The sequence below is a fragment of the Scatophagus argus genome, chromosome 12 (assembly GCF_020382885.2).
Source record: "Scatophagus argus isolate fScaArg1 chromosome 12, fScaArg1.pri, whole genome shotgun sequence".
Classification (NCBI taxonomy): domain Eukaryota; kingdom Metazoa; phylum Chordata; class Actinopteri; family Scatophagidae; genus Scatophagus; species Scatophagus argus.
In genome coordinates this window covers 418,118-444,812 of record NC_058504.1, presented here as the reverse complement: position 1 = coordinate 444,812, position 26,695 = coordinate 418,118, and the positions used below count along the sequence as shown (strand labels likewise).

Here is a 26,695-nt window from a genome sequence, read left to right as displayed (position 1 = left end):
GTCTTTCTTGGCTGACTGAACGCTTGGACCGCAGATTTGATGAAAGATGATGAAAGATGATGAAAGTGACATATTTTGTCATTGGAGGGAACTCACTCCAACGAAATTCGTGCTCTGCATTTAACCCACCCAAGTGACGTGCACACACACACACAGCAAACCCGGGGCAGTGGGCGACCGCGTGCACCCGGGGAGCAGTGGGGGTTAGGTACCTTGCTCAAGGGTACCTCAGCCATGGACACCGGGACGGGGAATCGAACCAGCGATCCACCGGTTACGGGTCCGACACCCTAACCGCTGATCCACGACTGAAGAAGTTCAGAAAGTATTCCATTCTAGGAAACTGCAGTACCTCATGTATTAGTGAGGACATTACTGACCTGCAGCTGAGAATCATCCTGGTTGCTCTCTGTTAAAGGATAAGACTAAAACGGTCCTCAGTCTGTCTTTACTGACTCCCTGTATGTCTGTGGCCTTCAGCTATAGGCTCCTGGTTCTTATTGAAGACATGAATCATGTTTCCATATTTGCAACAAACATTATGGACACTGGGGATGGATTAAGCCACGTCTGGCAACCTCAGCTCGAGATGCCAGTGCTCTGTCAGACAGAATGTCGGTGGAAAAGGAGGAAAGTAGACATGTCAGTTGGTTAATTCACTCGCCTAAAAATAACCAAGATTCACAAATCCCCCTCTTCATTGAACATGATCTGTTGAGTCCTTGGCTACACTTGCTGTTAACAACCCATATAAATACAAATTTATGTTATTTACCCCATTCGTTCTAAGTAGTTGTTAGCAAGAAAGTGTTGCAATGACTGGCATAAATGACATGGCACGGTTCTGTCCCGGAGTTGAACTCCAATTGAATAAACACAGAATATTTAATGTTACAGAGAAAATTCAGACGACCTCTTTGGTGGACTCACCTCTGTCAGCGTCGTCCTCGCAGACCCCTCCATTCTCACAGGGGTTGTTGTTGCAGGCTCCGCCCCTACTGCCACAGCACTGATACACCCCAAACACCCTTCTGCTCCCTGGCCCCGCCCATCCCGCTGTGTCACCCACTCTGATTGGCTCTCCATTGAGCTCCAGCCCCTCTAGGCAGCCAGTGAAATTATGAGGATGCTGATGGAGCTCTGGAGCCGAGTCCTGAGCGAAAGCGGCGAAGAGCAAAGCACCATTGGAGCGCATCATCCGGCACGGCTCAGTCAGGGTGGCAAAGGCCTGACGCTGCTGGTCCAGGGTCAGTGTTAGGATGGTGGAGTTGACCTCCAGCAGGACGCTGTGCCACTGGCCGTCTGACACCGGATCAGAGGTGGTCAGTGAGGATGGAGGGGAGGTGTTGCCACACCTGTACCTGAAGCTTAGCCCTCCGTCAGTCAGCTGAGGGAGGAATATGGGATCAGAACATTAATCAGTCTCTGAACCTCCAGAACAAGAAGAACCAAAGCATTTAACGTACTGGAAGAAACATCTAAGTTATGACTTTGGGAAAGCCTGTGAGTCCAGTTCTGTTTAAGAGCTAAGCTGTTAGATAAGATCCACATCGGATGTCTCCTAATGTGTTGGTTCTCACAATTTACTGAGTTAAATGGAGGCGACACCTTTTAATTTAGAAATCAACTCAACATCAACACCAAAACCACCTTTTTGCCTTCAGCTGCCATTTAATGTGCATTTAGGCACTTTGTTTTTTGGTCATGCATCACATTGCAGTGCTTGTTCTACTGATCACATATGATCTTAATGTCAGGTGGTACAGGTCCATCAGAACCAATACAAACAGACTCACTTACCACTTACTTGCACCTTATTTTATTTTGTTCTATTTTTATGAGTATTATTTTATTTTTATTTTTATCTTGACTATTTATACACACTTAGATTTAGATTTAGAGTAACACCACTCTAAGGATGCTACAATGTCGTTGGCTTCTAATTCTGATTCAACGACCCAAGTGGTGGGAAGTCCCAGGACAAGGACCCGGGACTTCCCACCAGTCGGTCAGAGCTGAAGAAGCTTCTTGGATGAGAGGCTGGATGTCTTCAAGAAGCTCAAGCAAGTCCAGTTAACTTTCAGATGTTCTTAAATGTTTAGCTTACATTTGATGATTTTTTTAAACAGCTTTAAAACAGCTATATGTCTGCATTTACAGTTGGGAACTTCCTCATGTGGAAATAAATTATTTAAATGCTGCCAAAACAAAACTCCACTGACAGGTGAAGTGAATAACAATCTTCTGTTTGCAATGCAAAGTTCTGCAGGGGAACCTTGGGTTTTGGCGATCATGTGGATGTTCTTTGAGCCTGCAGACTCCCCAGATCCTAACCTGATCGAGAATCTGTGGGATGCATTGGAACAAACCAAATCCACCCTCCCACCAGATGGGGTCTCCCACCTGGTGAGTCTTTTGTGTTAGAAACAACATGTGCATTCGCTGCCAGCTCGCTGCATTGCTCCTGTTCAACACCTCTCACATTTGTTGAGCATTTTATCGACATCAGCAGGAGCCTCTTTAGGTTTCTGCATGCTCAGCGTTCACACAAACTAACAAGCCAGCAGCTTGTTTTTACTCATGTTCTCTTCATATTACACAAGTGTTCTCATGTGCCTGTTGAATATGCAGATGGAGTATATTTTCTGCAAACTGCTGAAGCATCACCCCACTGGACCCTGCAAATGCATTATTGAAACCCGTCTGCATGACTCCTGCTTCTTTATCTGCTTTGTGTGAAGCTCTTCAGCACGGGCAGGTCAGCCTCTGCAGCATGTCCTCCGGGCATTGCTGGTCTGTTTTCTCTCTAATTCCCTGTTGTTGGATGAAACGTACGAACAAGAATGAATAATCCTGGACCTGCGAGTGCCTTTGCATGGCTCGATGTCGGTTTGCAGGGAGGCCGGGAGATCAGGGCTGAAAGATGCTGGCAGAGGAACAAATGAAAACCATCCGAGGCGCCTGTCGTTTCTCTTTTAATCCATTTTACATGACTTGACGTAACTTCTGGTGTGATTTAAGGTGGATATCTGATGAAAGATAGTGCTGTTTGACACACTCAGGGTTTTACAGTATCATCATGGTCGACGCATTTCAAGTCCACAGAGACTGAGGCTCACACACTCCATAAATCACAGATCCCACGAGCTTCCTGCAGGAAGCTTTAATGCTGCTGGGCAAAGCTCAATATTACTAGACTAGACGCAGTGCTGCACTGCTGCAGTGATAAAAGCTTCACTGAGCGCGCTCTCTTGTTTGTTGTGCTGCAGCAGGGAAAAGGTTTTGTCCACTACGTGAAAAGTCATGTTTTATTCTCTTAAGACTCTGAACTGCTCACAGTCACAATAAATCCTGGACTTTGTGAAAGCAGTGACCAGGAGGAAGCAGTGAAGGCTCCACTGACTCCACACCAGCGTGTTTCCACATCTTAGTTCACCACTGAGTGCGCGAACTGCTTTGCTGTCAGGTCCGTCACTCTTCTTCGCGGACCTTCACTTCCACTAAGCTTTTCCTTTCTTAAAGGTCACAATTCAGTTAAGACGTGCGCACATAGGAAAGAGAATCAGCAAAAACACTAAATGATTATACTCTCTGTGTGATTAGAATGCAGCGTTATTTAAGTCCCTTATTTTCTTTTGCCACTAAACCACTAAATGTTACCGTTTGGTAACATTTAGTGGTTTCTAACAAGCCACTCAGATGCAGCTCGCAGCTCGCATCCCGCGGAGAACAAAGCACACATAAATCGTCTCCAGGTCATGACAAAATCCAGGTGAGGGACTTCTCAGATGACCACATTCAGAAATCCCTTTTGGAAGCCGTGGTGCTCAGTGTGAATCACGTTGGGAGCCATTCTTCATGTGCGGGCCGATAGCCAAAGCCCAGGAGGTGGAAACTTCGGGGGGAGACTGAATGCTGCTTTTGAAGTTTTCTGAGAATCAAAATGATTGAATATTCCACCTAAGTGCACACAGATGTCACATAAATGAGAAGAGCCCATGAGAGGAAGCATCACGCCACATGAAAGACGTTTTCTTTCTTTTGGTTATCTGTTCAGAGAATTATTCATGTCTCTCAAAGAATACAACAATTGATTATTCTCTTTCAACCCCCTTTAATATGGTACAGTAGACCTTGTATTGTAGCGCTGAGATGAATCTTCCTCTCCCTTGATGATTCCAAAAACGCACGTCAGTAAATCTTAAAGATGGCTTTTCATTAGAACTCCTGCAGAAGTTTCTCTGCTCGCCGCCCCCAGCATGAATTCTGAAGGAAAAGGGCAACGTGTGGCTTACATGCTGCGTTCAGAGCCAGCAGTTGTCACAACTCAAGTTAAAAGGGTATTGATGAGCTGATTACACTGGAAAAGCAGGGAATAATAAAGTCTTCATAATCCTATGAGGAACTTTAACTGAGAGTGAGGTGGGAGTTCATCGCCGCCTCAGATATCCAGTCAGACATTCAGTAAACAATCTGCCACGCAGAGATAAAAGAAAGGAAGTCTCACATGCTCTCACGTGATCATCTGCAGAGTTTGGACAGTTAACTTAAAAGGCCCAAGACACCAGCTTCCACTCTTCTGTGAAGGCTTTCCACAACATGTTGGAGTGTTTCTGTGGGAATTTGTGCCCATTCATGCAGTAGAGCATTTGTGAGGTCACACACTGATGTTGGACCAAAAGGCCTGGCTCACAGTCTCTGTTCCAGTTCATCCAAAACCCTGAGAAACACCACACTTGGATTCAATAATAATAAAGAGGATCCCAATCCCAATACTTTTGTCCATATAGTGTATTTCACTGTGTCTGAAATGTCAGTGTTGCCACAGTGGAATGAGGTTAAACTAAGTTGATTTTGTTTGCTTTGAGGTGTCGGCAGGTGCTGATACGCTGACGCTGCTGACCCACGTAAGCTGCACAGTCCTCAGCTGTATGGGATCTGCAGCTGTGAACTCAGAAAAGAACAAACAGAATACGTTCACCAGCCATCAAATATATAACACTGACATTTCAGATGATATCTGAACATGCAGCAGTGTTTGTCAGTCTCTGCTGGAAATGTTCTGGATTCTGGATTCTCCTGTAAGATGAAATCATCTGCTCTCAGATCTTATCTTTCCAATAGTAAATCAGTGTCAACAACAGCATTATGCTAACAGCATCTGAACGTTGGGAGCAGATTTAATCTCCCCACAGCAGGTACATAAACTAGCTGCCAACTCACAACGAATAATTACACTTCATCAACTTGAAGGAGAATCAGAAATGTGTGAGTTTTCTCATCCTGAGCCGGACCAGCAGACAGCGAGGACAGCTTTATGTCTCTGGTCAACACTCACATACGTGTCCCTCAAATCTGACATCATTGAAAACATGTCAAATTAGCCTTTAGCAGCTCTACACAAACCAGAACAGAATAAATCATGTCATGGGATACCTGTAACGCTCCCCAGTCGGAGGTGCTGCTGGTGGACACAATGAGGCTGCGCTCCTGGAAAGTCTTGAACCTCAGCGACAGTTTGAAACTCTGGTTGTCCTCGTCCATCCTGTGAAGGAACTTCAGGTAGGAATTACCATCGAACCTCACAGCCGACTCTGAAACACGGAAACGATGGACAAGTCAATCAGTTATACGGTCACAATCGGCTTTTCATAACTCCTTACACTCTGCTGAATCAGCTGAAAACCTTCACTAATCACCAGACTCTGCAAGGCTGCAAAGAAACAACATGATTTTCCAATTTTTTTGTTTTGGCAAAAGTTGAAAATTTAAAAGAATAAATCTGATGTCATCTGATGTGGCCAAACTCATCAATGGACGGATCAGCTGTGAACGCAGAGCACATTAGAGCTCACACACACACATCAAGTGAAGCTTTATGGGGGTTCAGTCAGTCAATTCGAAAACTTAAAAAATGTTGTTTGGTTGACAACAACCTCAAACAAAGAGAGCAAACAAATCGTCACGCTTGAAAAACTGAAGCCTGAAAATCTTTGGGTCAAAGATTTTCTAATTTTCTAATTCAGAATCTGATTAATCGACTGAGCGTTATAGCGGATAATCTACTTTAAAAATCCGTGGTTAAGCTCGTCTGGTCTCCGTCCTCACAAGACATCTCCTTATCGCTGAGCATCTTCAGACCAAACTACAGTCAACCTTACAGTCAAAATAAGGTGTCGATAGCATGTTCAGAAGATGTTCGGGTTGACAACGAGAACGTATCCTGGAGCTCTGCGAGCTGGCTCTTATTATGTCCTCACAGCACTAATCTTCAGAGGAATGCCAACACAAACAGCTGGGGACGATCAGACACATCCACTCCTCACCGTGTTTTAACAGGTAGAGGAGGAAGAAGAAGAAGAAGAAGAAAGCTCTTTGGCCTCTGGCAGCGACATATTAATCTTCATCGAGGTGCCTGCAGCAGCCACGTCTCCTTCTGCTTCTTCTTCTTTTCCAAACCACAAAATCCTCCTGCAGCACAAAAGCTTACCGAAAACACAGCGTCACACGTCCAGCGTGCCATGTGTCCACACTGGGACTGAGACCTTTGTCCTCTACTGTCCCACCCACAGCAGAAACAGATTCAGATAAACTGCAGATGGCTCCAGAAAGCTAAAGGCAAGAAATGTTATCTTGTGCGTTTTGGACGCAGCGTCTGTCCTGTGCTTTGGCTGTTTTTGTCTCCTGGTTTCCGTGAACATTTTGTCCTCTACTTGCTTTTCTACCCTTTTGAAATAAAATAATGAATGTAATTAGTTTGTTTTGCTTTGAGCCTTTCAGCTGGCCTGCTTTGCTTTGCTTTTAATTTAGCAAACATCGTCTTTTATTATTCTGGGACTTTTATGTAAAAACGAAGCCTAAGAGATGACAAAGAAAGAAAAGGTCCAGCTGTGGGTGGAGTAAACCTGTCTCCACACTCATGTGTCCCTGCTCTGTGTGGACGTTAGAGCCCCGTCATCCTGCTCTGCAGAAGTGCCGACCATGACGAGCTGGAGGCCAGGACCTCGTCCATCCTCCATCATCAACACGTGTCCGATGACAGACAGGCAGACAGACAGGCAGGCAGACAGACAGACAGACAGACAGACAGACAGACAGACAGACAGAGACAGGCAGACAGACAGACGTACTGTTACAGGGGCACACACTCTCCCAGCTGTGCTGTGGGGTGATGTAAACGGCTCTGGCGGTGGTGAAATGGCTCAGACGTTCTCCCCTCAGCCGGATGGCATTTCTGCAGCCCCGTGGCGGACAGCCGGTACCCAGACAGCCATTGTGGGTCAGCCGGAGGATACTGAGGCCCAGAGAGTACTCGATGTCCGAGATGACACCTACACCAGAAAGTTCAGCTTTCAGATTACACATTCAGACAGACTCTTCAAAGTGACAGCCTGTTGAAATGAAACAGTATTTACCTGCAAGTCTACTGGTTGGCAGAGACTGGACCAGTCCACTCTGAGGCTTCCAGACCAGCAGGGCCTCCAGGATCTTGGTGTCAGATAGCTGCTGAAGGCTGGCCAGGTGAAGCTCTTGTCTGGGTAGACTCAGAGCTTGCCCCAGGCTACGCTGGAGGCCTCTCCAGTGGTCGCCCAGAAACTCCTCAGGAGACAATCCAACCAGCTGCAGCGTCAAGCCGGAATCCAGTGCTCCCTGGTTAGCTGTCCACACGTGAACTGTGACCCCGGTCCAGACTCTGAACTTCCCATCAGTCACGCTGACATTCAAGGAGTATGAGCCGTCCTCCAGGTTTTCATCTGCCCAGATTTTTCCATCAGTCTGGTCGACAGAGAACCTCCCCTCATCTGGATGCTCTGCTTCAAGCTTGTAGGTAAGGACGTCCTGCAGGTCCTGGTCTGAGGCGTGGAGCCTGCCGATGACCCGGTTGGCAAACAGCCCGCCAGAGGTCGTGATGAAGACCTCCAGAGGTACAACAGAGGGAGGATACTTACTCTGTTCTGTGATGTTGATGTTGACCACACAGATGGAGGAGAGGGGAGGGTGGCCGCTGTCTGTCACCTGATTGGTACACAAGATTAGCCTGATGTCAGCTGATTTTCCAACTCAGAGACAATGGGACGACTCCTATGAGTCAATCAAAGGAAGAAGTTGACATCTGGAGAATATTCTTATTTTCTTTCTTGAGGCAGATAAGCAAATTGTTGCGCTACGGGGACATGTTAGCTGTTCCCCCTGTTTCCAGTTTTAGTGGTAACTACGTTTAATATTTATTCATATTCATATAAAATGACCTTTGATACACTTCTGCAACATTTGCTTCTTTCATGTAAAATATTCAGTAGTTTTTCTTCAATGACCAAATTCTGGATAAAACCATTATGTGAGCCAGGAAGACAAAATAAAAAATGCAGTTTTTTGGACCAAGTATCCTAATCAGTTTTAAACCTACAACCCCCCCCCCCAAATTTGTATCAGCCTACAAAAATCCATGCAACACAGAGTTAATATGCATATTCAGTTGTATTGCTTTCAGTTCACCACGTTGAGCTGCCTTTAAAGCTGCGACCTCATAACAACCTTCTATTTCTAGAGAAAAAGGAGACTGTACTGTAAACTTGTGCAGAACAGATGTGCACAGGCTGGAGTCCACATCCAGTCACAGCTCAATAAAAATGGTGAGAATGTTTTATCTGGCTTTGTGTGAAACTAAAGCTCATTTGGATCAGTCCACAATGGACACGTGGTAGTTTTCAGCAGATTTTCACTTCATGGTCATTCAGCAGAAAGATGCAGATGTGACAGATATGAGAGCAGGTTTTTACTCTCGACTGGCTGAAAACGATGTGAAAGGACACCAAAAGTTCTGAATGTGAGGATGGAGTGAAAAACAAGCTCTGAGCTGAAGCTGTCACCTGAATCTTAAGCTGGTGCTGGGCTTTGACTTTCTTCCTTAGCGGAGCAGACAGCGACAGCAGACCACCCTGATCCACGTGGAAACGGCGGTCCTCGTTTCCGCTCACGATGTGGAAGGAGAAAGGTGGGCCATTCCTCGGCGTGTCTTTGTCCGTCACCACGAGCTGGAGGAAGCTGCTGCCGGGCGGCTCGCCCTCCTGAAGGAAGCGAGATTCATTAACTCACCTTTTACTTCAACTTTCATGCTGTCAGTTTTTTTCATTTGCAAGAGCCCTTGAATGATGAATTCTACCTTCGTTAAGGTTTGAACTGTTTCACAGAGATGCAGACTCAACAGCTTTGCGGCTCTTGAATTAAATCCAGTTTCACTTCAGGCTAAGCAGGGCGATTACATGAGTCACTGAGAGAGATATTTTATAAATATTATAAAGAAGTTCAACTTCTTTTTTCTTGGGCTAACAGACAAAAGTATTGGTACACTTATCTTTACTGAATCCAAGTGTGGTATGAGGCTGTTTGTCTGGGCTCGGCCCCTGACTTCCAGTGAAGGGAAATCTTAATGCTTCAGCACACCAAGACATTTTGGACAATGCTATGCTTCCAACTTTGTGGCAACAGTTTGTTGAAGGCCCTTTTCTATTCCAGCATGACTGTGCCCCAGTGCACAAAGCAAAGCTCCATAAAGACATGGTTGGATGAGTTTGGTGTGGAAGAACTTGACTGGCCCACACAGAGCCCTGACCTCAACCCCATCCAACACCTTTGGGATGAACTGGAACGGAGATTGTGAGTCAGGCCTTTTGGTCCAACATCAGTGTGTGACCTCACAAATGCTCTACTGCATGAATGGGCACAAATTCCCACAGAAACACTCCAACATGTTGTGGAAAGCCTTCACAGAAGAGTGGAAGCTGTTAGAGCTGCAGAGCTGTGTTTACAATGAGACGTCATTAAAGTCCCTGTTGGTGTGATGGGCAGGTGGCCCAATACTTTTGTCTACATCACTGAGTTTAGATCATCTGTATTTCCATGCTACCACTTCCATTCAGTCAGATTTTAAAACCGCTCACGTTAGCTGACTTCCAAAGTTTTATTATGAGGTAGAGAATTCATTAACTTATAAAACACCTGTTTGTCATTGTGTTGTCTTAGCAACAACATAGTAATACTTCAGTGCATCAAAAGTAGGTTACTGCCAAGTAAAGTCGTGATTAATGTTCCCTGCTTGTCACTTTAGTACAACAGGACAGTATTTGATTAAAAAATAGTAATAGTATCCAAAGCCACCTTAAAAGGATGTTTGATAGCAATTTGAAATTAAAGCAAAGGCTCTCAGGAAGGACATCAATCTGAAAACTGTTTCTCGCAGCAGCAAAATACAATTTGGAGTTAATGGGCTAGAACATGAAACGCCTCCGCATAGTTTCAATTTCAATCAGAGCACTGAGCGTAAAACACAATCCAGTGAGTTCGATTCCCTCTGCAGATCAGCAAGGCACTAAGCCTCCCCTGCACAGGTTTTGAATCGGTCATCTTCTCTGCCCTTTTTTCACCATCATACCAGATTTTATGGGACTACATGGTGTCTGTTTAGCATAATGAGTTTGAAGACAAACTTTCTGGCGAATTTGCAGTAAATCAACAGATGTTGAAGTTCAAAGTACAAATGTTCTGCAGAGAAACAGAATTACGGGTCCATCTGCTGCTTTTGGTAAAATATTCAAGTTTGACTGCAACCTCACAATCTGCTCACACAGCACCACAACAGATGTGCCGATTGTAAAAAGGTCCGAAATAGTCAAGGAGTGGCCGCCGCCGCCGCCGCCACCGTCTGCAAAAAAAGACAACTCATCTCCCCAGTTTCAGCTGCAGCATCAATCTGCTGATGCTGTCGGGGACTCCTGCGTGAGGCCAAACCGGCTGTGGACACACAGCAGATGGGCTGATATCACACTGTCACAGCACTGCCACACGCTTGAACACACACATACAATCAGGCATATGCACTCAGCAGCGATGCACACACACTCAGAGCTTTAAAGAGCTCTGGGTGCTGCGGTTATGATGGAGGTCAGCAGATGTTCACTGTGGGGTTTGGAAATGAGAGTGACAGAGTTCTCCTAATGATGCAGACAGACAGACAGACAGACAGATTGATTGATAAAGGACCACTGATCCTTAGTGATTTCTCTTAGTTCATCTGTCTTCATTAGCAGCTCGTTAGGCAATCAGGAGCAGAGCAGGTAGACTTCAATGGATGTGACTTCAATGTGCAGGTATGGCTGTCGTACCTGCAGCAGCAGACTGTGGTTGACCTGGGAGAAGACGGGCGGGTTGTCGTTGACATCGGTGACGGTGATGGTGACGAGAACCGCCGAGGACAGGGGAGGATCACCTTCGTCTGCCGCCTGCACCGTCAGAGAATAATGAGGGACCTGGAGGGGAGACAGAGATGACACTTCCTGCGTCTCCAGCGAACGAATCTCTTATGTCATCATACCTGTCTCTTATTGATTAAACGCACACAGAAACACACCAACCTCTTCTCGGTCCAGCGCAGTGCGAACACTGATTTCTCCACTACGAGAGTGAATAGAGAACTGCTGCAGAGGGTCCCCGCTCACTATGGAGTAACGCAGCAGACTGTTGATCGGACCGTCCTGATCGGTGGCTGTCACCTGGTGGAAAGGTGAGGAGAAGAATAAGACGTCACATTCCCTGTAAATTATTCATTCTTTCCTTTCTTTGCTCTTCCCGACAGATTTTAAGAGTCGGGCAGAGGTCGGACATGTTGTGTTTATAGCATCCAACAAATGTAATCCATCAAAGCAACATCAGTGGTGAGGGATGATGAGTACGTTCAGGGGTCATGGTCAGCCACAGAACAGCACCTGTTCTGATAATGGGTTGGAGACAGCAGGGCCAGTTTTTGGTTTGAAGGTCTTTGGGTTAAAGGACTTTCTCTTGAGGGCAGCACGGTGGTGCAGTGGTTAGCACTGTCGCTTCATAGCAAGAGGGTTCCAGGTTCGAATCCCGGTCTGGGCCCTTCTATGTGGAGTTTGCATGTTCTCCCTGTGCCTGCGTGGGTTTTCTCCGGGTTCTCCGGCTTCCTCCCACAATACCAAAAACATGCACATTAGGTTAACTGGCTGCTCTACATTGCCCCCTAGGTGTGAGTGTGAGAGTGTGTGGTTGTTTGTCTTTGTGTGTTGGCCCTGACTGGCGACCACTCCAGGGTGAACCCCGCCTCTCGCCCGTAGTCAGCTGGGATAGGCTCCAGCTCCCCCGCGACCCTGACGGATAAGCGGTATAGAAAATGGATGGATGGATGGACTTTCTCTAGATTGACAGCATGGACTTCCACACAAGAAGCCATGTCAGTACAACTGCATGGATGGTAGGATGGCAAGATGGATGTTATTCCTGTGTTTGTGTGCATTAGCCTGTTGTGATGAAGGCTTCATGCCAGTCGCATTAGAAGATTTGTTACTGAGCTCTAAAATAAGGTAATGTCCCAGAAAGACAGTGTCATACCTGAACACATGCTTGGAAAATAGCACATATTCACCTGTTTTAGCTCTGGTTTTAGCTTGAACACAATTTATTAGTTTGTTTTAGCCTCACTTTTTTTTAACCTAACTGCATTGTTTTGTTTAAACCAGGCTTTTACTGTAATTAAACCACGTTTATGAGCAGCAGTTCCTTGTTACCTCTGCCAAATTACTTGAGCTTTTTAACTGAACTGCAAGCTCAATTTAACACTGAAACAGCTAGTTTCAGCTTTCACTTTAACTTGACCACAGTGTTAGCTTGTTATAACTTTATTTCAACCTTAGGTTTGATTTAATCTTGGTTTCAAGAATATTTTAGCCAACGTTTACTGTGATGATAAAACTTTTGGCTGTCTGACGCAATAACTACATCAGCTTGTTTTAGGTGTGTTTGTGAATAATATCACCTCGTTTAAACCTTTTTTCTTTAACTTGTCACAGTGTGTAATTTGACATTGGCTGTAGGTTGTTATAGTCTTCTTTGTATTTGTCACAACACAGAAATCGACATCTTATCAAACATGGTTTTACTGTCAGATTCACGTTGTTTTAGGAAGTGAGAATTGTCATTTTTCTACCTTCTGTCAACCTACTGAGACTATTTAAAAAAACGCAGTAAAATCTCGTTCTGTAATAATCTTTAACGTCAGCTGAACTGGATCACTAAATCTTGAGAAAAGTCATTTGGGCGGATGACGATGTCTCGCACTAAAATCCTGAGCTCATCCTGTCTTTGTTTTCCTCTTTAAGCCTTTAGCTCATTGTAACAAAGAATCCTATTGTTTTCTCTGCTAACAGATAATTATGTAAAAACAGTTCAGACATATTTAAGCAGCAGCATGTTGCTGTTAAACTGTGAAAACCCAGAGATGGGAACAGGAGGCCAGAGAAGAAAAATGTCAGATATGAAACCATGTGATTACAGTTTCATCATCCAACCATCAACCACTGAGCCGTCACTGCTACCTGACAGGCGACAGCTGACATGGAAAACTGTGTGTGTGTGTGTGTGTGTGTACGCATGTAATCTGTTTTGCACATGTACATCATCAACAGGCTGCCTTGTTGTTATTGTTGTGACTTTTTTTGAGTCGCGTTCTGTTGTTTTCACACCTGAATCATCAGCGAGCTGCCAGGTGTCAGATGCCGTCGAGCGTTTGTGTTGCCAAACAAGATAATCCAAGTGCAACCAAACACAACAGAGGTGTGTGCTGACGCATGTTATTCCTGTGTGTGTGTGTGTGTGTGTGTGTGTGTGCTGAGGTTCTTCCACAGATAGCAGAGAAATGTCCTTTAGTTAAGTTGGACCTTGGACATATATTTAATTTAAAATCCAATACAATTCAGTGATTCAATTAAAGATTACTGATGTTAATTTGTTTCTATGATGAATGAAAGTGGCCCATATTCTGTGTGTGTGTGTGTGTGTGTGTGTGTGTGTGTGTGTGTGCATACAAGAATTCATCAGAATGTAATTTATTTAATGTAACCTTCAGTCCACTGAGTGTGATGTGACAAAGACAAAGACTGTCGTTTCACCTGCTCAGCTTCTGGTTGGTTCAGGTGTGTGTGAAGAAGCAGAGCAGCTTCCACTTTTACTCCGTTTAAATTCCTGTACGTATCTGAGCCTGAGCCTGAGCTCGTACCTTCATCACCAGTCCTCCAGGCGTCAGATCCTCTGTTATCTCAGCGCTGTAGCCGACCTGTCCAAACGCGGGGGCGTTATCGTTCACGTCCGTCACGTTGATGATCACCGTGGTGATGTCGCTGAGGGACGACCTGCCGCGTCTCCCCTCTACAGACAAGTAGTACTCACGGGAAACTTCAAAGTCCAGCGGTGCATTGAGAGTCAGAAGACCTGCAAAAGGATCAGACTGAATTACTCCCACTGAATGAACTGATTTGTCTTATGTTTGTACAAAGAAAGACTAATTGAGGGAGATTCAGCTCTTTGACTTGTTTCAGTGTAAGACATCGCAGAGAGGGTTGTAGAACACCAGCGTGCTGAGTTCTCATGTGTTTCTTTTTTAAACAGTTAGCTGTGCTATACAACAACTGACTGACTGCTTCTCCTTCCTCTCCCCTCATCAGAGCAACATATAATTCATTATTTTCTGTCACTAACTGTGTGTCCAGTTGTCCTCGTAGTTTTGTGTCTCTCCCTCCCTTTCTTTCTCTCTCTGTATCTTTCTGCAGGTTTCTCTCCATCCAGATCTACATGTTGAACTGCATCCTCTGACAAACCCAGTGACAAACCCAGTGTCTACTGTCAACATCTGCCTGTTGTTCTTCTGTGTAGTGATATTAGAACTAACTTAAACAACATATCAGCTAAGAAACAAACACATACAATACACAGTCTTCAGAATTCCAATTATAACAACTTGTCATGTTTGTCCTTTGTAATGTATGATGTTTACTGCATGTATGTTTCTCTCTCTCTCTCTCTCTCTCTCTTTCATCCTCTCTGTCCTGTCTACCTCTTCTTCTCCTCCTTCACCCAGCCGACTATCAGCAGGATGGTTCTCCCTTGTGAGTCGGGTCCTGCTCAGGGTTTCTTCCTGTTAAAAGGGAGTTTTTCCTTTCCACTGACTGCTTGCTCGGGGGTTCAGGCTCTGGGTCTCTGTAAAGCACCTGGAGACAATTTTGATTGTATAAGGTGCTATATAAATAAATTGAAATTGAACTGAATTGAATTGAATTGACCATCCATCCATCCATCCATTTTCTATACCGCTTATCCGTCAGGGTCGCGGGGGAGCTGGAGCCTATCCCAGCTGACTACGGGCGAGAGGCGGGGTTCACCCTGGACTGGTCGCCAGTCAATCGCAGGGCCAACACACAAAGACAAACAACCACACACTCTCACACTCACACCTAGGGGGCAGTGTAGAGCAGCCAGTTAACCTAATGTGCATGTTTTTGGTATTGTGGGAGGAAGCCGGAGAACCCGGAGAAAACCCACGCAGGCACAGGGAGAACATGCAAACTCCACATAGAAGGGCCCAGACCGGGATTCGAACCTGGAACCCTCTTGCTATGAGGCGACAGTGCTAACCACTGCACCACCGTGCCGCCCTTGAATTGACCATAGGAGTAAAATACTCTGACTTCATAAAACATGTGTGAGGTCTTGATTTTATTTTGTGCATCTGTGCAGCCTCAGTCAGGTTCGGCTGTGAGTCCATCATTACAAATACATTGCATTGCTAAACACTCTTCAACGTCACAGAAGGTAGTTTTAAATTCCAGTCAAAACCACAGTGATGCACAGCACATCAAGAGTTACCAACAGAATAAAAATGAATAGGAATAAAATGGAATCAGTGGCTCAATCATCATTACAGCCAACAGAATGGCGAGTAATGTTAAGTTTGGCCTGCAGGTGGTGCTGACATGGAGGCAGACGTGTCTTTAAAGTGTCGGCAGCTTTGCCTCATCACACCAGGGTCCACTCTGATCAGTCCAGGCCGATTGTGAACATGTGACGCGTGTCATTACACACAACGATGAAGTTTATTCCTGATTCATATGTTATATATCATTATTTCTGACTGTCATTCATTAGTAAATTTATCTTAAATGCAGTATGAACCAGCTGTCTCACTCAAAACGCAGGATGTAAGCACTGTGGCATCATGGGAATTGTTGCCTTCTCGGTTGCTGATGAAAATCTACCTGAAGTGACTGACAGAAAAATGAGGAAATGTTTTAGTGTTATTGACGGTACGTTCAGTCGGGACTTCCTTCCTCACTCGCTGACTCCATGACAGGAAATGAAACGCACCGTTAACTTGAGTAGCTACAGACCTCTCTGGTCTGAACACTGCTGGAAGCACGTGGGATGACGTAAGTACACAACTCAACTCAATATAGAACAGACGTCCGGTCGTGTTTCTTCAGATGGTCTGTTCAGTCTAACCGTCCAAAACTCAACAATAATCCCTTCACAACTGTATGAAATCTCACACATCTCTGTTGCTTGATGAATTTTTTTTAGCAATTTCTTTCAGGTAGCATGAGACACAGAGCATGTTAGCTTCAGTTAAAGTGCACAGTACTCAAATGGATCTAATGTTGTTAGCATTATGTTCTGAGGGAAAATTATGCCACATGAAAAGAACTGATCTACATGAGAAGAAAAAGCTGAATAAAACGTCGGGTCCCAGTCAGGGACTCACACTTCCTATTCAGACACCACCGACTTCAGCCGTCATCATCTCCTCTCAGCGGGAACCACCGGGATGCCGCACTGCTGCAATGCTCATCGTATTGAAATGCAGATTTTATATTATGTGGAGTGACAGAAATAATACACAGTTAAAATGGATGGTACCAGCAAAGTGCTTTGGATGATAATATGCACCATAAGTCAAACGCACACTCTGTGTGTGTGTGCTATCATGTGACATGTTTTGCGAACTCCCACTTTTGTCAGCTCAGTGAGGCTGTGAGTTTAACCTTTCAGGAGCCATAAATCTCCCCACAGCTGGCTGCTGTCCTCCTGTGTTATCTGTCACCCACATGTGAAGTTTAACCTCGGTCTGTGGCAGCGATAACAGAGGCGTCAGAAAGCTTCAGGCGATATACTGCTGTCGTGTCCACTTGTTGTCTCTTATTGAGTCACTCTGTTCACTTCCCTCTCAAGTCCTCATTTATGTGACGAGCTGCCACAAACGTTAACAGGTAGACCTTTTCACCTCCTCCTCTGCTCATTCCATCAGCAGAACACTGTTACTGAGTGTCTGGTGTGAGGTTTCCAGTGGACAGGAATGACTCGCCTCCCACCTCCCCTTTTATTGTATCAGCCCTGGAAGAAGTGAAAAATGGGAGCTGTTGCTGAGTGATGTAAGTGGATGTGGATCTGTTGAACATGAGCTGACGCAGCTCCACAGCTGTAAGGTGGAACAAAACGCACACAAACGTCCGTCAAAGTGTTACTGCTGTTGTTGTGCAGAAGCTACGTCGCTACAGCAACTGACGGCAGGTTTTTGTCACGTCGAGCACACACACACACACACACACACACATCAACAGCTCTTCCCGTCAGCAGCAGCCTCCCTTCCCTTCACATTTCAAAAGTTGCTCAGGAATGTCTCAAGTACAACAATGTCCTCAGATCCCAACCTTCCCACCAGGTGGTGCCTCCTGCCTGTAAGCCCACCCTCAATGCACAGGACCCAAAGGATCCAACAATTCAATGCTGGTGACCACAAAATCCCCCCAGAGGTCCTGAGTTCCTTCCCCTGACAGGTCAGAACTGCTTTGGCAGCACAAGGGGGACCTACAAACTATCAAGCAGGTGGTTTTAATGTTGTGGCTGATCGGCGTAAAGTAATACTCTATCGTCTTCATCCATCACGGCCTTCCTGTGCCTTGTCTCTGCCAGCCAACCCTGAACATGTAGCTTGTTCTGATGAGCCACTGGCAGCTTGCATAGATGAAGTTGTTTGTAGGCACAGGACCTGTTTATTTGGCTGAACGGTGTGAGGACGAACGGTGAAGCCTGAGAGGATCTGTGGACTCCAGCGAGTCCTCTGCAGCAGAGTGTGTAGCTGAGACACATAACAGATTTTATCAGAATCAGAATCAGAATCAGCTTACAAACAAGGAATTTGACTCCGGTTAGACTTTGCTCTTGAGTACAAAAACAAACACCTAGCAGTAAGAACACAAAGGTACTATATACAATAAAATAAAGATAAAAAAAAAAAAAATACTATATACAAGAGGGTTCCAGGTTCGAATCCCGGTCTGGGCCCTTCTATGTGGAGTTTGCATGTTCTCCCTGTGCCTGCGTGGGTTTTCTCCGGGTTCTCCGGCTTCCTCCCACAATATCAAAAACATGCTCATTAGGTTAACTGGCTGCTCTACACTGCCCCCTAGGTGTGAGTGTGAGAGTGTGTGGTTGTTTGTCTTTGTGTGTTGGCCCTGTGATTGACTGGCGACCAGTCCAGGGTGGACCCCGCCTCTCGCCCGTAGTCAGCTGGGATAGGCTCCAGCTCCCCCGCGACCCTGACGGATAAGCGGTATAGAAAATGGATGGATGGACTACATACAATAGCAGTGAATCTGTGGAGTAGTGCAATGACAGTGTAGGGAGACTAGGATTTAAATAAATAAATACAGTGCAAGGCAGTGCTGTGCAATAGACAGATAATAATGGTCTCCACATTAGCGTCGGCTCACTCGCTCGTGCATGTGATCTGCTTTCCAAATCGATCTGACCCGCCCTCAGACGCCAGAGATGCGTGAGCCGTCCACGCTGGTCTCCTGCTGAAGCACACTTCATTAAGATAAAACAAAGAGGAATTCAACCAACCAAAAACAAACATCTACCTCTCCCCTCAGACTACACACATCCAGCTTTCGACAAGTCAATAATTTATACCTCGTACGCACATCTCACTTCATTAATTTGTGATTTGATCTGTGATCAAGGAGATTTGTACAGCCAGCCAACCTGTCACAAGCTGTGTTGTTTCTTTATGTCCATGTGGGTTTGTTTCAACCTTTTTCTACTTGGAGAAGATTGTTTTATTAATGACTCACGTCTCACTCCTGCTCTTCGTCTCCCTCATCAGGACGTCCACAGCCTTTTCATCACACACAAGCTCATTTACACACACATCCAGGGACCGAGCGTGTTGCTCAGGGGAGTCAGAATAACTGGTTTCTAAACAAATCTGAGTCATGTTTATGAGGCTCAGATCCAAAGCAGCTCACATCCTGTTATTATTTGTGGGTGTGTCTGTGGGCAAATTAACAAGGAAGACCACTTTATGGCACTACTGGACCTGCACAGGCTCGGCTGCTTGTGCCTCATGTGATTACTGTCTGTCTTGGTTTCTCCTGGATTACGCAGCTTGGAGTGACCCCTCTGAGACCATATGAGCTGGACTCGGTGGAGCTGCTTTCTATCTGCTGCTTTAACAACGGAGGCTAATTACTGTGTAACTTCAAGTGGCATAATCACACGGGACAAACCCTTCACGCACTGACACAGTTACACCACAGAGGAGTAAAGCAAAAATCAGATTCAGACTTTTGCTCCAAAGTGGGAAACAGTTCAATACTTGTTCAGGTCTTGATTGTATTGCTGTGAGTCCAGCTGGGTTTGGGTGTCTGGTGACATAAAAGTTATATTATATGGAGCCATCAATTAAGTGGAGCATTTTGAGCTATCAGTTGTTTTGTGACTATTGAACTTTACCACCTCCTACTGTATTTTAACATGCATTGCATTTTCACTATGTGGACAAAAGTATTGGGGTTGGGGTTTTTTGAGGTTTGCCCCCCCCCGACTTCCAGTGAAGGGAAATCTTAATGCTTCAGCATACCAAGACATTTTGGACAATGCTATGCTTCCAACTTTGTGGCAACAGTTTGTTGAAGGCCCTTTTCTATTCCGGCATGACTGTGCCCCAGTGCACAAAGACATCCTGAACTGGAACATAACCTCCTTCATGTTAGTCTTAAAGCCGTAAAGAGTTCAAAGTTAACTTCCAGCAAAAATGAACTTTCTTTTCATTCTGATATGTTGAAAAACATATCTTTGCCTCTCAGTCAAAGAGGTGAAACTCTCTTGTTTTCCAGGCATCAATAAAGGTCTTAATGTTCCATCAAGCTTTAAGTCTTTCCACCGCGAACTGCTGTAAGCTCAAAAAGCTTAAAACCTTTCTTTGCCGTTAGTGTAAATAATTCCCACAATCCAGCAGATTTCTCCCCACAATCATACAATATAACTGCAGTGCAGGAAGCACTGGAGGCAAACATCTCTGTATCAGTCATGTTTGTGCTGGTAATTGTGCAAATGCATGAGACTTCTTGTGGCAGGGACTTACTGCTGTTGAAATCCTGCACATTGTGTCTTTAATATAAAGGCTGATGTGCAGCAGCTCCAGCTCCCCGCTGCCAGCTTTCTGTCAATAAGGGCTTGCATTTGTGTTGTGTGTTTTGCACAAAGCAGTCTGAGCTCATTCTGATGTGACTTCTCAGAAAGAAGAAACTGGGTGAAGGTCATTCATTATTGTCAACCTACAGCCCTGATTCTCAAAGAACGTGTAAAACATAAATGAAGTGCAGGTTTCAGGATGTCACAGGATGTCACAATCAAACACTCACAACATACCACAGACTGGCGCTAAGTCCACCTTATTTACTTTACTTTGTGTTTTATATTTTTCTGTGTTCATTTTTAATTTTTCTGCTGCCATTTATACGCGTGCATTTAAGCCGAGAATCTGTAAAAAAATTTCGTTATGCTTGCATAATGACAATAAAGACTCTTGAATCTTGAGTCAAAGGGAAGATTCAGTGCAGTGTTTTAAACGCTGCATGTAATTTACCTTAAAACTAAAAGAAAAGAAAGCTTTTCTTGAACTGTGATCAGATTGTTCTTTTTAAACAAACACACACATTTGTTCACATCCATTTGTGAGGAGCCTTATTAACAGTCCATTAAGTCCCTGATATAAGAGAAGGTAAGATAAGAGAGATCTTTAGTCCAACAGAGGCAAAATTCTCTGTGGACACACGCAGACCTTCGAAAGAACTGAAGACTGACCAAAATGTGTCGAAAACTGTGTAAAACCTCAGCGGATAAAAACGACAGCCATGTGGTTTCAGGTACTCATCGGACAATCAGGTACAATTCAGAAATCCACTTTAAAAGGAAACTGCAGCATATCACCAGATAGCTGATCACTGTGCTCTTTGCTGTACTTATGTTTGGCTGTAGTTATGGTTAGCTCAGTTACTGCAGGAGCTCGTGGTCCTGCAGCCGACACCAGGCTGGGGCCGGACGCAGCATCTGGGACCAGCAGAGCGCAGTTTGACAATTAAATTTAAAATGTATGCGACAGCACTGAGGGTGATCTGTGTGTCAGACAGGCATCAAAAAGGTGAAACTCAGAAATTACCACGAGCCGATGAGTCATTCTCTTCACTTTGTGCCATCTGTTCCACTTTTTGAATTTTATTCAACTGTTTTCCAACCAGAGGCCTCTGCTCCGACTCATGTTAATGAGTGTTCATTCTGATGACAGACACAAAAACAGTTTCTTCCCCCTTCCTGATCTCCCTGTAATCCACCTGCCATTGCATGAACCATCGCACTGTTTGAACTACATTACACATATTTATATCTTGCTTTTTCTTTTTGTAAATGCTTTATTGTCATTATTATTTATTATTATTATTATTTTCTATTTTTTATTTTTGCATTTTGTATGGTGCACAGGAGAGAGAAAAATCTGGAGTCAAATTCCTTGTATGGTCACACCACAAGTAAAGCTGATTCTGATTCTGAAAAAGCGTGTTCTGTTTGCATGCACTTCTCTCAGGAATTTGAACTTTATCCATCTTGCATTCCAAAAAAAAGAAAGAATGCAAATTCAACTACGCCTGCTAGTGATTCAGCTCCCTGTGGAACCACATACTGAGAGTAAACAGTGTGTGCAAACCTGATTTATTGATCAGCACAGACAGAGAACACACTCAGCTTGCTGTTTTCTTCAAATACTAATTATCATTGGATTTTCACATTAAACAATACATTAAACAATGTGTGACTGTGTAAAATACTAATATTTTATCAAAATCACTTAATTCCACTTGTCTCATGGCAGTAACCGGACCCTTTAAAAACATAAAATTCTATGCTATGAAACTTTGAACGGCAGTGAAGTAACAAAAATCCAGTGAAACAATAACGTGAGTCATTGAGAGAGTGAGTTTATAAATATTATAGAGAAATTCTGCTTCTTTTGTCTTTTGTTAGCCAGGTGTGGGTAATACTGAGGTGAACAAATACTTTTGTCTATATAGTATATATAAGATGGGATGGGACTCGTTACCCTGGAAACCAAAGAAATGTGAGAAGTATGTTCAGTTTTATTGGGCAGAAACCTGACAACAGAGGCAGAAAAGCCTGAGATACTGAGAGCTGAGCTTTTATCACCCTACAGGCTGTGAGCTTGATGATCTGTGAAGTCAACCCTCGATTATCACAGCGCTAAGTTAGCTCGCAAATGTCAAAAGCTCATACTTTATCCCAGCATCCTGTCTGTGGACACAGAAACTGCTCAGCGTTCAGGCGGTTCATAACCCACTGAATCTGAAGATTGGCGACTCTCCATCGAGTGTATTCCAAACTTCAGAACTCAGACAGGCATTTTAGAGTTTGCAATTCAACTTGTCACATGAATAAATATGAATTTCTACGAACTGATAGTCTCAGCAACCTGATGTGTTCCTACCAGCCACAGCTTACGTTTTCTCAGGCTCAGATTCTGATCACCACATCTCACCTTTTTCAATTTTTAAACTCCCTGTTCTCCACAAACAATGAAAGCTAATGCAGTGGAAAGCGATCAATAAGCTCTTCTGACCAGCTTTAATGATTTATTGGCAGCAAGCCGTGATACAGTCCCAGACAGTCCAAAGGCCAGACTGCGCTCCACTCCCAGTTTTTAATTCCAGCAGGGGCTGGTGAAAACTTCACCTCTCAAAGTTTTTAACAACGACAATAACATTTTTTATTTCTCAACAAAAGGAGCTGACCAGTGAACGCCAGCGCTGGGCAGACCGGCATCCTCGAGCCACCTCGGAGGGAAGTGAAACTACAGCGACCAGCTGCATTTTGGTGTCTCCTTAGTGGAAGGACTAAAAGACAGCTGAAAAGACCCCATAACACAGGGGCAGCAAAGTGCTCTGAAAAACCTGCCGTATGCTGGTGGCTCAGTGCCAAACGACAGCCACAGTTCAGGCTGACCTTTGTCATCCCAGAGCCCCTTTAAATGAACTCTCTGATGAAGCTCAGCCTGGTTTGATTATAACTGGCATCGTCAGCATCAACGGGACTTCTTCATGAGTGAGAAAACCTTTTCTAACCTGTCGATGAGTCCAGCAGGAACCGTCGGTCCTCATTGCCTGACACGATGTGGTAGGAGATGGGGTCTGGACCCCCGCCATCTCTGGTCAAGGCAGAGACGCTCACCACCTCGGACCCGACCTCCAAGGATTCTGGGAGCTGCGCGGTGTACTCCGAGCTCAGGAAAACGGGCTGGTAGTCATCCAGGGAGACCACGTCCACTGTCACCGTGGCGACGGAGTAGAGGTGGCGGGGCAGACCGCGATCACTGGCCTTCACCTTCAGCTCAAAGGTGGGCGGGGTGTCAGGAGTCAGGGGTCTCTCCAGCCGCAGGATTCCTGAAAACTCATCCAGAGAGAAGTAGCCGCTGTCACCGGCCAGGAGGGAGTACTTCACCTCAGAGTTGATACCTGGAGGAGGCAAACGTGAAGATAAACATTCATTTGACTGTCACCTGCATTCATTCCTCTGAGAGAAAAACACATGCAGCCACTGTCAAAACCAAATCTGGATTCCCACAAGGTGTGTTTACGATTACAAGTGTGGTGACAACACACCAAGTCCACCACACGCACTGTTAGGGCGTGAACGACAGGAAGCTCATTTTGACAAAACTTTTGCAGATGCTGCTCGTCATCATTCAGATGCTCCTCAGTAAAAAGAGAAAGAGTCAGCAAATAGATTCCATTTGTGGAGGCAAAATCCTAACCCTATTTCCTAACCCCTACCAAGTGTTTACAATGTCTAAAGCTAACCAGACCTCAGGAAAGCTGAAATCAAGGTAAACTTTCAACATAATCTTGTGTACAGCAGCATGCGGCGCCCACATTACTCTGGTGACTGGACTGAGGACGCAGTCTCGGGGAGAAGAGCCAGTTTGAAGTTTGGAGCCACGTGATGAGGAACCACACGGGTCAGCCGTCGCCTCAGCCCCCTGCAGCTCACAGAAAGCTGAAACGTTTGCGAGGTGCTAACAGACTAATGGGAGCGCCGTGATTAAAGGTCAACATGTTTAACTCAAAGCTTCAACAAACAGGCGCTTTGACAAGCCCAGAGGGAAGCAGCTTTACCGTACTGTGTTAGAGTTTAGCAGCTGTTCTCACTTCTCTGCGTCACAGTCAAATGATCAACAACCAAATCATTTCTGTCTTCGCCTTTTGTGGTGGCTGCAGTTTGTCTTTTTGAGTCGTCTGTATTTTGCTCAGTGAGTCCTTGAAGTGTTTTCGACACATTTGGCAAATGAAACAAGCAATAAAAGACAAGATGCGTTCATTAGTCTCATTGTCCTCTGTGAGAAAGTTTCAGCATGCAGACAGAAAACAAGCTGCTGCACATCTGAAGGAGTGGCTGACCTGCCTGCTCCTGTTCCTCCACCCAGCACTGAGTGTGTGTGTGTGTGTGTGTGTGTGAGATAATAAAACAATAAAACTAACACACAGAAGACACTGAACTGAACACAATAATAGAATCTGTAGCTGAACATGATTAATGCACGCGCCTAACTGAACCAGAAAATGTTAAAATGCTGTGAGCTGAAGAGTGGAGCAAAACGCTAATGCTGCCTGGATTAGCAGCACAGCTGGAGCAACACAGTGGAGAAGTATCAGGTGGAGGTTTCAGAGAGCAAACTCTGCTGGGAACGGCTCAGTCTTTTATTATATTTAGAATTAGCAGCACCACATTCATACACACACACACTGTACACACATAAAGACAAGCCTGTGCTTGGGCTTTAATAGCTTTCAGGATCGCTGATCCAGGACTACAGGGTTTTCACTGCATGTTCTGACCTGACAGAAACAGCAGGCTCTTATTAGGTGCCAACTGTGTCTAACTCGCATGTTCACATCATGACATTTAATAAGTCAGCCTACCTGTGTCTGGGTCCGTGGCGTAGACGACAGCAATGGGTGTTCGGACAGTCGTGTTGTCAAACACTGTCACCTCGTAGTGGCTGGAGGAGAAGCGAGGCGGGTTGTCGTTCATGTCCTGGACCATCAGCAGGATGTCCACCTGACACGACCGTCCCCCGCCATCTGTCGCCTTTGCCACTAGGTTGTACTCGGTCTTCCTCTCCCTGTCCAGCACAGCCAGAGTGAACAGCTCACCTGTGGAAGGATGGATACAATGCTGAAGTTATCAAAGATTAGAGGATTGTTATATTTTCATTTTTATGTATCACTGAACACTTGTCCATTGATGTTTTGTTTTTCTTGTTATATTAAATAAGACTGATTACTCTCCACTTCCTTTGAGCCGCTGTACTGAGTTCTCGCTCGTCCGAGCCAGTCAGGAGCAGCGCTCAGAGGTCCGTCTTGATGTTTCAGCCCCTTTTTATAGCATCAGTAACTAATTAAAACCAAACTGATCAGAAAAAATAACACTTGAACAAACATCAGAGTGACAAGAACTACCAAAAATCACAGAAACTTTGAGTTTTTAGTTTGGCCCATGTCCCACCTGCTAACACTGCTTTATGTGCAGCTGATGGGCTCAGTTCGGCTCCCTCAAATGTGCTAATGTTAACTTATTAGCACACGAGCACCAAAGCTATTATGACTACCTAGTGCTTGCATGTTCCCAGCTGGCTAGCATGTTAACAGTCAGCAACTGCAGTCTTTCAGCTAACCTTCCAGAGCTAAGCTCTGATGTGCCACTTCCTGGCTAGCATATCACTGTGCTGTTAGCTTTGCTCTCAAAGTAGTTCTAAATTTCGTGTTTAGTAAAATGTGTTTCCAGTCATGCACTGGGAGTTCGACAACTGGAAATTTGACTTGACCATGACTCATCTTTTGGAATTCAACAGTTAGTAGGATTTTAGCCTGCAGGTTGTAGATGTTTTCAAACAGCTAAAAACTGATCTGATGTCTTACAGACAATCGGTTGGAGCTGAAGACATGAAAGAAAGATGTTATGACAGAGAGGAAGTGTGATGGATGTCAGTGGGGCGCTCCTGAAAGTGTAGAGTAGAGTAGTGTAGTGTAGTGAGAAAACAGAAATGACAACAGAGACGTTTCTGCCTCTCCAAGCGGCTGCAGTGCCGACGGTATCACTGCCTCTCGGCGTGGCTCACTTAGGTAGAGCACCAAATAGACGCCGTCATACCTGTCCTGTGGTCAAGACGAAACTTGTCTGCATCGGGCCCGTGCAGAGTGTAGGAGATCTGGCCATTAGCTCCCACGTCCGGATCTGAGGCTGAAACCTTCAGCACAAACATGCTGGAGGGCAAGTTTTCCATCACCACCTCTGTGTACACCAGCTGGAAGAGGATGATAATAACAATAATCAGGCCTCTATTTACACTGCACTTTTCTCAGTCAAGTTACTGAGTGCTGGATAAATAAAATGACACAATGACGCTATTGCACTCCAGCAATGAAGAGGGAAAAAAAAAGATAAT

General features: G+C 45.0%; 1 protein-coding gene across 2 annotated transcripts in view; it reads right to left on the bottom strand.

Moving 5' to 3' along the window:
* The window catches only part of fat2 (FAT atypical cadherin 2), a 73,446-nt gene that overhangs the window by 11,286 nt on the left and 35,465 nt on the right, over positions 1 to 26,695 (bottom strand). Inside the window, exons 14-24 of one of the 2 annotated variants that reach the window (XM_046406819.1) lie at positions 26,401 to 26,554; positions 25,170 to 25,403; positions 23,316 to 23,705; positions 14,069 to 14,280; positions 11,412 to 11,549; positions 11,163 to 11,306; positions 8,871 to 9,068; positions 7,416 to 8,016; positions 7,131 to 7,331; positions 5,437 to 5,594; positions 931 to 1,387 (exon numbers count right to left, since the gene is read on the bottom strand). In XM_046406819.1, coding sequence (XP_046262775.1) covers positions 931 to 1,387; positions 5,437 to 5,594; positions 7,131 to 7,331; positions 7,416 to 8,016; positions 8,871 to 9,068; positions 11,163 to 11,306; positions 11,412 to 11,549; positions 14,069 to 14,280; positions 23,316 to 23,705; positions 25,170 to 25,403; positions 26,401 to 26,554 — 2,887 coding nt within the window. Of the gene's footprint in view, positions 1 to 930; positions 1,388 to 3,710; positions 4,267 to 5,436; positions 5,595 to 7,130; positions 7,332 to 7,415; positions 8,017 to 8,870; positions 9,069 to 11,162; positions 11,307 to 11,411; positions 11,550 to 14,068; positions 14,281 to 23,315; positions 23,706 to 25,169; positions 25,404 to 26,400; positions 26,555 to 26,695 lie in introns of those variants that run through there. The other variant, XM_046406820.1, reaches the window with a different exon arrangement.